Source organism: Gymnodraco acuticeps, unplaced genomic scaffold, assembly GCF_902827175.1.
Source record: "Gymnodraco acuticeps unplaced genomic scaffold, fGymAcu1.1, whole genome shotgun sequence".
In the NCBI taxonomy this organism is placed as follows: domain Eukaryota; kingdom Metazoa; phylum Chordata; class Actinopteri; order Perciformes; family Bathydraconidae; genus Gymnodraco; species Gymnodraco acuticeps.
Window position 1 is genome coordinate 1669460 of NW_022992250.1, and position 12571 is coordinate 1682030.

At 42.0% G+C, this 12571-nt stretch overlaps 1 protein-coding gene across 2 annotated transcripts in view; it reads left to right on the top strand.

Annotated features, from left to right (window-relative positions):
* The window catches only part of jade2 (jade family PHD finger 2), a 218792-nt gene that overhangs the window by 134512 nt on the left and 71709 nt on the right, over positions 1-12571 (top strand). For both annotated transcript variants that reach the window (XM_034206657.1, XM_034206658.1), the window contains exons 8-10: positions 5806-5922; positions 8590-9081; positions 11203-11367. In XM_034206657.1, the coding sequence (XP_034062548.1) occupies positions 5806-5922; positions 8590-9081; positions 11203-11367 (774 nt within the window). The remainder of the gene's footprint in view (positions 1-5805; positions 5923-8589; positions 9082-11202; positions 11368-12571) is intronic.

Consider the following 12571-nt stretch of genomic DNA (forward strand, 5'->3'; position numbering starts at 1 on the left):
GATTTCCCAAGCTTGTGACACTAATTTTACATTTGTCAACTAGAAAAGGTGTCTGATAATTTGACAACAAATGACCTTGATTTTGGTTGTGTGCACGTTAAATGGAAGTGAAATGCAACAATAGATGAAACCTGGATTTTGAGGAATAGGTCCACCTTTCTGTTTTTCTCACCTGGGTTTTTGTGTTTACAGTAAATGCTTTGAATACTTCATGAAGCTTCTTCAGTCTAAACATCAATCCCGCAATCAGTCAATGTAGATTGATTTATGAGGAATCTGTTTGTCAAGCATGTATCCAAGCAGCACCTGATGTGTCTTGATGACACCTTTTGGAGAAGTCTCATCTGAGAGCTCCGAAAATGCAGCTCATTTCAGCGGATGTGCTTCATGCCTTGCGCACACCTTTAAACTGTTACGACAGTCAGTCATGCGTCTTCAGCCTATTCATCAACACACTCCAGCAGCAGATTCCTCAGTAATAGAGTGACTTTTGGCAGCACAAACCTTCTACTTTAATTGCCTTCTGTCACCCTTGATTGGGCTAATTGTTTTCGTTGCTCCGTTCGCTTTTGTTTTCTCTTCCTACCGTGGAGGGAGGAAAAAAGGATAATTTGCATGTCTGTGCTGTACGCACATTTGTGCATACACGTTTGTGTGCTCGCATGAGCTAAAGAGGCGTTAATAGTAGACATCCACGCAAATAAACACACGCATGCACAAACACAACACACACATCGCACTTGTGGTTTGTAGTTTTGACTGAATATGATGGGAGTGGACATTTCCAGTTAAACGCTGTGTGTGTCAAAGCTGGATTGGATACATGTTTATGTGTGAAGATGTGTGTGTGCCTCCAAACATTATAGCCCCCCTGCGGTGCTGTGTGTATGTCTTCTGGCCTCTGCCTTCAAACCCTAGAGAGAGGACCCTCTTCAAACGGCTCTTCACTACGCATGCATGCACACACACACACACACACCACACACACACACACACACACACACACACACACACACACACACACACACACACACACACACACACACACACACACACACACACACACACACACACACACACACACACACACACACACACACACACACACACATTTAAATACTTTATTTGGTTCCACAAATTATATTACATAAGACAGGGAATCAAATATATCGGGGCTAAGCAGCACAGAACACTTAGGGGAACACATAGCATCTCCTTCTCCACACGGCTAAGCTGCCAATAATAGCTGAAACAGAGCAATATTTGGCAATTTGTTTGGCTTTTCTCTTTGACATTCCAGCAATTCTCAGACCAATCATGGTGCATTTATATACATGGCCAAGACTTCCGAATATAAGTATGCTGTATCTACACTTGTAGCCAAAGCTGGTTATCACATCGAGCAGTGGTTAGTATTTGATATACTTGTCCTGGAAAGCCTGGTCCATGTACAGGTCAAAGGCACAGCCTACTTCTAATATTAGCACCTCCCTGTGGTTGGTGTCAACAAAAACAACATCAGGTGTATTTGGGATGTTAGCAAAGACATCATTGGTAAAACCAAACCATTCTGGTAGCACTCTAGCGTGCTTGTACATTGCTGCGCTAGATGGTAAGATGTTTCGTACCGCATCAGACACAATGTCCACAATACGGTCATGACGGGCTATGTACAGGCGTTTGTATGAATTACATCCATTTGTTATGTGTGCAATGGATTCTAGGTGTTGTTGTGAATCCTGATGGTTTAAACAGAATGGAGTGTGAATGTGAGGGTACCAGGTGGACAGATTGTACTTAGTGGGTAATACCTGCAGTCTTGCTTTGATGGTAAATGTCAGAACATCCTCACCAACAGCGGCGTTCTTAAACACTGAGTGTGAGACTGAGTGGTCAGCAAACCCCAAACAGGCTAGCTTTCCCTGTAGTCTGAGTCCACACCAGTGCTGCCTGATCTCAGACTGCTTCATGCTGAGCAGAACCCTCCTTGCAGAGTCTCTGTGCAGTTCCACAGTCTCTTCCTGAGGTGTTGTGATGTCGGCCTTCACAACCACACTGGGGTCTGTGATCAGTTCATCAGAGACAGGGACTTCAGTCTGTGTGTTGAGTCTTGTCCATTTCAGCTGGACTCCAGTCCGATTGCAGAGGTCATTGAGATCTGGCCAGTCAGACCAGACCCCGAAGCCCCTGGCCTGAGAGTCCAGTTTCCCAGAGTCTTTCCTCCTGAAGCCGAGGAAGTTGTTCTGGTCTGCGCTGGCCAGGGGGATCTTCCTTCTGTGTAGATCCAGCAGGAGAGAGGCCCTGGCCATTTCTCTTACGGTGACATCATCATTGTTAAGCATGTGGATCAGGTGGGCTAGCCTGGTGGCTATGTAGGTCCACTCGACATTGGGGACTCCCAGCCCCCCCTCTCCACATGGGAGAAAGATGATGCCCCGTGTGGAGTGTGTGTTGAGGCCCACCCACTTTCTGACCAGCTGGACAGTTTTGTTTGTCATTTCTCTCAGTGCCTTGAGAGGGATGTGTACATTGGCAAAGAGATGTTGAATTTTAGCCAAAGCCACCTCTCTCACAGCCTGGAGCTTCGTGAGGACGGGGAGGGAGGACAAGTCAATCAGGTGGAGACGATGGAGAAACTCTGTAGCGAGCTCCTCGACCTGCTCCCCCCACTCGCCAGCGATGTTAAACCTGTGGCCAAGGTATGGGTAGGTCTCATTACGGGAATACACCTTAATGGGTTGGCCCATTACAAGAAAGGAGGGGGGCTTGTCGTTCTTGGCCTTATACCAGCGGTTGCCTCCACTGCGGCGCTCATGGAGTACGGCACACTTAGCTTGCTTCACCTCCAGCCCTGACCATTGGAGGAACTCATCAGTGCGCGCCAGCATGTCAATGATGACATCCGCTTGTCGTGATGACACCTGCACGTCGTCAGCGTATCCCTGAACAGGATTTGGGGATTTGACATGCAAAGGAGCGCACTGGTAAATCCACTTCATCCATTGGTTGAGTGCTAGGATGAAATTCACGGCACTCCAGGGACAGCCAGTTTTTATTCCCACCTTCAGTGCAATCGGCTCTGTGAGCTGCTGCCCACAGATAACCTGGAGAAATGAACCTTGGTACACATTGGATACAATATTCACCAAAGGCTGAGGCAGGTGTATTTCCTCTAATGCTTGTAGCATCACCTCATGGGAGAGTGTACCAAACGCGTCTCTAAAGTCCAAAAACACTGTGTAGAATTTAGATGATCCATGTTTGAAATCATCTATTCCGGTTTTTAAGCAAAACACATGTTCGTTCATTCCCTGTCTGTTGATATATGCTTTCTGATGGGGGGAGAGAATCCCTGTGTCCACCAGCCAGGGTAACACACACATCGCACTTGTGGTTTGTAGTTTTGACTGAAAACTACAAACCACAAGCAGAGTGGGAGTGGACATTTCCAGTTAAACGCTGTGTGTGTCAAAGCTGGATTGGATACATGTTTATGTGTGAAGATGTGTGTGTAAGTGTGTGTGCCTCCAAACATTATAGCCCCCCTGCGGTGCTGTGTGTATGTCTTCTGGCCTCTGCCTTCAAACCCTAGAGAGAGGACCCTCTTCAAACGGCTCTTCACTACACATGCATGCATGCATGCACGCACACACACACACACACACACACACACACACACACACACACACACACACACACACTTGCAAAGATTCCAAAACCCTCTTTTTTCAACACTGTAAATGTCCCCCTTTTCCACTGAAGTGATTTCAAATGTTCAATCTACTGGCTTTGAAATGTGAAGTAATTGAGGCTAAAATATGGTCATTGGGGATTGAGCATGTTAAAGGGATGAATTATACACAAACACGGACCACTACAACCTTAACTTTTTGAGTATTAACCAACACAAGAGGAAAAAAGACGAAGGAATGGTGTAAAATGCAACCTCTTTGTGTGTCTGTGTGCGTGTGTGGGCACAAACATTCAATCAATTAACCACAGCTTTCAAAAAGTGAAAATCCTTTAGCCAGTGATCACTTCACACATCAGCTGTATAAAAGAGGCGAACATTGAAGGTGTCAGCTGCGGCATCATTGTCTGAATTGCACTTTATATTGACAACCTCAATGGAGTGAAAATTGACCCTTACTCAGATCGAGTGTGCTGCACAAAATACATCAATAATAACAGAAAGGCCTCGTGCTTGTTCTGTGGATGAGCAAACAAGAAGAGGGAAATAAAATCAGATATAAGAACAAGTGGACGAGGAAAGGGACGGACATGAACCACGGAAATCCGTCGTCAGCTTACTAATGCGAGCGTGAAGGACAAGGAAAGTGGGCAATGCCACAAATATGGGATTAAGTGGATGTGAAAGTGGTGGAATGGTTTGTGGAAAGAAATATGCAGCGGAGGAAGGAAGGAAGGAAGAAATGGCACTTGGGTTTTGAGTGCTCTCCACTCTTTCCTGCATGGCGGGTTGGCACAGGTCAATGACTTTTTGGTTGTTTTTGGTGGAGAAGCGTTTGGGGCCAATGCTTCTCTGAATAGGCCGCTCAGAGAGAGTTAGTCTCACTGGGCTTTGCCATCTTTACAATTTCTCCGGGGAGCACAGGTGTCCAGGCTCCGGGTCCAAGAAAATACCTTCCAAATTGAGATTTTGAAATTGGGAGACACTGACAAAATTATTATTCAAGCTTCAATTAGTTGGTTATTATCAATCAGTAAAGACAGACGTTAAATGTAGGTTTTGTGCTGAATAAAAAATGGGTGAAGCATAATCTCCAGCTGGTTAGTCATTATGATATTTTGATATGTTAACAAATTATTATTAATTAATTAAGTGCTATGAGGCATGACAAACACCATCTTGAATTCTATTTATTAATATTTTGGCCTACAAAATGGTGAAATACCTCACACATGTTTCTCATAAACCCAGTAATATGTCTCCAAAAGGTTATTTTTCCCACAAACTGATCCAAATCTAAAGATATTAATTTAAAGTGGACCTATCATGCTATATTTGAATAATATATTGTAGGGCCATACCTATATAAAACATGTCTGTGAAGTTTTTTTTTTCAAAATACCAAACAGATCATGCATTTTAGCCATGCCTCATTTTGCTCTATTTGCTCTTTTTTAGCCCTGTTTTTGCAGGGGCTGATTCTGCTTTTGTGGCAGACTACAGCACCACTTACAGGCCTGGCATATGTACTACAGCGTCTCCAGCGCTTTCGAGCGGCAATGGCCGTGGCTGTCTCCTCCTGATAGGTGGAGAGTTGCCCATATAGGCGGAGCTCCCCGTTTCTGACAGAACAATTTCAAATCTGGATCAGTCTGTATCAGCTCCGTTGCAGCCCCGTTTTTAAAGATTTGGGTATGGAGGAAGAGAGAGAGGGTTGTGTTTTCTGACACTTGGTGAGTTCCCTGACACACCGGGGACACATATTAATGTATAAAAGACGTACAAAAGTGCATTTTGTGCACTATAAAGGAGAAAAGCAGCTAATCCTCACATTTAAAAAGCTGAAACCAAATGATGTTTTGATTTTGCTTGATTAATTAGTACAATTATTTATTGTTAAATCTTTTATTTTCGGAAATGTTCTGTAGATAGAATAATTAATTAAGCCACTATTCATTTCGGCAGTAAAATATATTAATATAAAAATGCTATGATACTAAATCGAATGTTATTATGATACGGTTGAACCAATGCCTTAATTTCCTCACAATGTTGATTGTTTAATTGGTTATCACATGCTGCTTTGTATGTGTGTTTTTACCTGTCCTCTGTAGGTGAGTATAGGCTGTCCGGAGAAGATGGAGCCCATTACCAAGGTGTCCCATATCCCCGCCAGCCGCTGGGCTCTGTCCTGCAGCCTGTGTCGAGAACACACAGGGACATGCATACAGGTACGGCAGATAAGCACTTAAAACGCATCACCAGTGATTCATGTTGTTATAATTGGACCTAAGTGTCTTAAAATTAGACAAAAAATTAGAAAAATTCAATTAATCAAGTTGGGTTACTACATTTGTATTTGTAACTCGTTTTTTCATTTTTAATCATGCTCAAAACCTTACTTACTAAAAAAATGTGTTGCTTACATTCGACATCCACTTTAACAACATGATTAAGCTAGGTTAAAACGTTGGGTTAAGCCTTCAGCTTGTTATTGTTGGATTAGCATACAAACAGTTAAAAAAATTATAAATATTGAACATTTGCACAATTCAATCTTGTATCCAAATTATTAGTTTTTGGACATGTTACTTTCATGTTTCAATGTGGCTCTAAAGGCTGTGGTTTAATATCAAGAGCCATATTGTGTTTATATTATCCCTGCTCTTCATTATGTTTCTTCTTCTTTATCTTATCATAATTTCATTCTTAATGCCATGTAAATGCTCAATGTATATCATGTGGAGGTGGTGTTGGAATGAAAACTAGCTTGAATGAAAGTTGTGAAAGTTTGAATCAGTTTCAATATGAGACCTTTACATCCTAAAATAACTGATATATTCTGAACAGATGTGCACTTTGAAAAAAGCCTTACAGGAACACACACAAAGTACTTGACGTACAGTGTAGCACACAAGTGCTTGCAAAATAAGTGCTTGCAAAATTGTTTAGCATTATAAATTCAGCGCACTCACGCACACACCCTCTCACATAAAATGTATCTCAACTCAGATCATCGTAGTTCTTAGCCTCCCGCTGGGCGCGTGTGGATCCGTTTGAACCGGGCACCTCTTTAACATGCTGCTGAGTACGCAAACAAACCCCCGCTGACACACTAACACTAACCCACTTTACAGCTATTAGCTTACAGACCATTCAGCTTTAAAAGTGCCCTCAAGGTGAACCAGATTTCTAAGTCCCTATGCTAGCTGTATTTGCATGTGTGCTGGGTGTATATGAATGCGTGTGTCCAGATGCTTGTTTGGGCAGCACTGAGGATGTGTGCTCTCACAGTATTGATGCAAGATCCTTGCAAGTCCTTGAGCCAGTGTTACCCGTAGGGAGAGTCTCTCCCCTGTTGCTGTGGCGAGAGGCAGGCGGCTGTAACACACTCACTGATCAGCTACCACCTCACACACAGAAACAGTGCTAATGGGCAGCACTGATTTAACGCTAAATGTAGGGACAAGTATGAAAAGGCCAATCAGCTTAAAGCATTCTTAAAGGTTTTGGGAGAATGAAAGGGATACAAATATGTCAACGGAGTTGGCTTTCTCTCGATTTCTTTCATTTTTAAGGCACATTATGTATTACAAATAAAACTCCATCTACATTATTTTCTTCTAGACCACTGTTTATATCAGAATTAATCTTGTTTCTGTGTCTTCTTTGCAGTTTTCAAAGAAAATGGCAGCTATTTAGATTAAAATACCTGAAATAGGGTAAAAAAAAACATACTGTAGCTAAAACGCGAGGTTATGGTAGTTGCTAAAAAAAAATGTAAATACTCTTTTATAGTCTTAATTTATAAATGTATATATAATTTTACTTTTTTGGGAACGTTTGGAAATGTGTTAATGTCTAATACCAGTCTAGTTTGCATAATAACATTTCTTTATCAGGAAGTAGTTCCTACTAAAGGTTATCTTAACAAGATAAGATAAGACATTACTAGTGTGTACTAGTATGTACAGAAAAGGGAATAAGGAAAGGTTGTTTGTGAAAACAGAAGTTGTTTTCCAGACTGAGTCAGAAGTATCAGTCAGGTTTTTTGTCACCACGCTCATAAACAACACAGTAAATACAGTCACCATTCCACTGAATGCTGAACTCCATCATCCACCTGCACACACACTTACCAGCACAAACATTGACAAATGTGCACATACTGTATGCACACAGTGACAACAACACACAGCCACAAGGGCTCACACACAAAATCACACCATGCCTGGAGGGACTCAGTGGGAGGCCGCCTCTTAGTATGACCTGTAATGGATAGCACTGAGAAACACACACACACACACACACACACACACACACACACACACACACACACACACACACACACACACACACACACACACACACACACACACACACACACACACACACACACACACACACACACACACACACACACACACACACACACCACACACACACACACACCACACACACACACACACACACACACACACACACACCGCCCCCAAGTTACCCAAATGTCAGCAGAAATGGAGGAACCATGTTTGTTTTGACTGGGCTTGTCTCTTTCTGCTTTAATGCACTTGTACTGGAACCTTGATAACACAAGAAATTGACCGAAAATGACACTTTAAAACAAATTGTTGTGACAGAGTGTCTGTGAAATTGAGGAAGAAACTGTGAAGTGGCTCTAAGATAAATAGTTTGTTCACTATCAAGCATTTCTATCTGCTTGTCTCTTTACAGAACCACATAATTACCTTACTCAAATGGGATTTCTACTTCCCTGCTCTCATTTAGCTCCCTACATTCTGCCTCTTTATCATCTCCCATCCACTGTCTGTCTTATACTACCTTTATTTTTCTGTCTCTGATCTTAGTTATACTTTCTCTCTTTCTTCCTCTCCCAGTGCTGCATGCCCTCCTGTATCGTGGCCTTCCATGTGACGTGCGCCTTCGACCACGGCCTGGAGATGAGGACGATCCTGGCAGAAAACGACGAGGTTCGCTTCAAGTCCTTCTGCCTTGAGCACAGCTGCACCGCCAGCAACAGTTCAACCTCCAACAGCTTCTCCAGTCTGGCCAGTGTGAGCCTAGGAACCCACAGCACCAGTTCCTCCTTGATCAACGGAGCAGTCGCAGCAGCCAGACCTGACTGGACCAACCCAGTTATCAGTTCTGAGCTCCGGCCGGACCATCAGCACCTACCAAACATCGGTAGCGACCCGGAGCAGAGGTCAGTTTTGTATCCGATGTTTGCGTCAGAGCGGGCTGAGCGGGAACAGCTGGAGAGGGAGAAAGTGAGCAAGAGGAAACAGAAGCTGCAGGAGCTGGAGGATGAGTTTTACCAACTGGTGGAGCCCGGGGAGGTGGCCGAAAACCTGGGGCTGCCTGTCTCCCAGGTATGTTAAGCCATGGAACTGAAATACTGTAGGGCTGCTAGAACGATTAATCTGTAGATTTATTTTCTAGATTAAAATGGCAGAAAATTGTCAAAAAATGTTAAACCCAATTTCTCAAAGTCCAAAGTGACGTTTTGTTTTGCCAGTCCAAATTACAAACATATTTATGATATAACACAGAAAAAATATGCATCTCCATATTTGAAGAAAACAGCACTTTTTGCCATATTTTGCATGAAAAATTACTTTTCGATTAACCGATTATTGGAATGGTTTGCGATTGTTTTTTTTATCAATCAACTAGGGGTGTAACGGTTCACAAACATTTCGGTTCGGTACGTACCTCGGTTTTTTGGTCACGGTTCGGTTCGGTACGTTTTCGGTACAGCAGAATTTGTTTTCACAAAACAAAACGTATATATATATTTTTTTTAAATTATTATTAAACTGTGAATAATGTATTCACTCAAATAAATACAAAATATAATAAAATAAACATTAAGGTGCAGCATTTCGATGAACTGAAATAATCTGTATTTGAACTGTACTGTACTAGTACCTAAGCAGCCAGTTTGACATTATGACTTGCTTGTTATTGTATTTTCATGTTGTTTTAAAGAAAGATGAACTTGTCCACATTGCTTGCCGAAATGGCAGATCTGCTGGCACTAACAATGTCTCCTGCTGTGGAGAACACCCTCTCTTGGGACAGAGGTAGCAGATACAGCCAGGTAGCGCTTTGCTAACATGGCAACATAAGGATATTTGGCGTTTGTAATAGCTTTGTCTCGGTCTGAACTTTTTGCGAGTGGTGGAGGCTAACATGCTAGTGGGAGTTGGGTTTGCACTTCAGTCTTTTGGTACCGGTGATATTCACGTTCGGGTGATGCCTTTTCAAGAGTGTGCAAGTTTGATGTATTGCCAGCCGCGTAACCAATTTTAGTTGAACAATGCCGACAAACAGCTTTGGTTCGGTCCACCTGTCTTTGTCCGTCATCCTTGTACGTAACTGCGAAACCAAAATGTTCCCAAACCGGAGACTTCAATGATGCTGGAGGATTTTCGAGCTCAACTTTATCTGCGTTCGCCATTAATTTTCGACAGTTCCTCAAATTACTGACTACATATGAACGCATCCCTCTGACCAGCTCTCATAGTATGCCTCTCGTCCAATGAAATGACTTGCTCGCTCTATGACGCGTTGAACCCAATGTGAGCAAGTTACTCTGAATGCTGAGACGCAGCACCTGAGATTACTTCCAAAAAGTTGTTCACGTTCTCAATTTTTTACGTTTAACGTTATATTCGTTCGGTACACTTCGGTACACATCTGTACCGAACCGAAGGGCCCGTACCGAATAATTTCGGTACGTGTACCGTTACACCCCTACAATCAACTGATTTGTCTATCAATCGTTACACCTCTAAACTCAAAAACTATGATTTGTCTTATTCAAATGAGTAGAAAAGATGCTATATATTTGTAATTCACTGTAATAGATAAACCTCCATGTACACAAAATACCTCCTCTAGACAGGGCATCAGGCATAAATAAAGCATAATGATGAAGACACTTGACAAAGCTCGCTGATGAGGCAGGTCAGAATAGCAACGCCTGTTCATGCAAACAGGCAACACATGTGCAAAAACTTTAAAAGTAATGTAGATGTTTTTTGTCTATTAAGAAAAAGAAGCTGATTGGCTGTTCTATGGAGCACTTTTTGTCCATGTGAGCTTTATATATTATAAAATGATAATAAATACAACTTGATTAGGTCTCTACATTTACCTGCACAACATTAGTCTGATCGTTTCCCAGGGTTTGAAATTCACAGTAAATCATATATTATTTGAGAGTGTGGCTTCCACAAATAATTGAATTTAATTATGTGGTATTGATGAGTTGCATTTAGAGTGCAGGCTCGAGTGCATTAAATAAAGTGCTCCCACAGGTAAACTGTCTGATAAATCAGAGGCTTTTGTTCAGAACGTGGAGTAATAAGTGCCCTCTGATTTACAAACAGGGTTTTGTCAAAAGCTTTTTTCACTTTTAAAGGACGGCTACCACTGTAAGTAAACAGATTTTTATATAAATATTTATATTTTGTCTCTTCATCAAGGTGGACTTTTTATATCAGTTCTGGAAGATGAAGAGGAAGTCAAACTTTAACCGACCTCTGATGACCTTGAAGAGGGACGAGGTGGACAACCTGGCCCAACAGGAGCAGGACGTCCTCTACAGACGCCTCAAACTCTTCACACACCTCCGACAAGACCTGGAGAGGGTGAGTCCAAAATATCTGTGTGTGTTTGGTATGAAGCCACTGACACTTGTTGCTCTCTGCAATGCATTATTCAGACAGGAGCTAATTTTGCCCATTGTCTCTATCTGTGTGTGTTTGCACATGCCGGTATTATATGATCAGTGCTTAAACCAACCAGTTTTGAGTTTAAGGGCTAATTTCGTTTTTTCAGAATGTTCATTTAAAGTATTATTGACAGTATCATAAAGAGTTGATTTTTGCTTTCATTAATATTAATGTTAAATGAATGAATAGCCTGAAGGATGAAGGCATAATGAAATGAATGAATGATTGAATAAATGGTAGCCCAGTGTTGAAGTGAATATCCACCCACTGCACAGAATTCATTAGATTTGTTCACTGTGACAGTTTGTTCACTATATGTGAAAGACAACACATGTTTTGACCTGTTTTTGACATGACCTGTTTTCTAGGTGTGCTTTGGTTTGTGTGCTCCTTGATTTAGGACAGAAGGATTTGAAATTCAGTCTCAGGTGACGGTGATCACAGAAGTGTATGTTTGTCTCTTGGGGTGTGGAAAGTCACTAATAGAGTAGTGTGTGGGTTGGAGTGTTACCAACTTATTATAGTATGGAATTCTGTCTTTTTTCTGAACGAGGGTACACTATGTTCTCATGAGCTCTTTGCTGAGCACCACTGCATGGAGTTCCCCAGAGACAAATATGCTCATGTTTGTGCAACAGCATGTCATGTAGAGGAAGGCTTTTATTTGTAGCTTGACGGAGAATATGCTGCCAAGGGACTCCATAGTTCTGCTGAGGGATTTACACACAGAGGAACTGCCTGCCGGATCTAAACCCAAGTGGAGCTGCTTCTGTGGTAGTCACGGACTATCAGCCATGTTAAAGCGTGGTGTACTTCTGAGTACTAGTCGTAATAGGGGGTTTGTAATTTAGTCCTTTCTAGGAATGGTGTGATTTTGTTTGTTTAATCAAGGTAAATTACTAGGGATGCTCTGATTGGACATTTTCAGTCAAGATACTGATACTTGGGCTTTTGGTATCGACCGGTAAAGAATAGTCATCAAACACCAGTTTTAGTTTTTTTTCTTAAATGTATCAAACGCAACATTTTTGATTTAAGCTTTCTTATGAAGCTGCTTTGACTTGTGGTCAGAGGTCAACAGAAGAATCAGCTGATTGAAGTGAAGCTTAAAGAGCCTGTG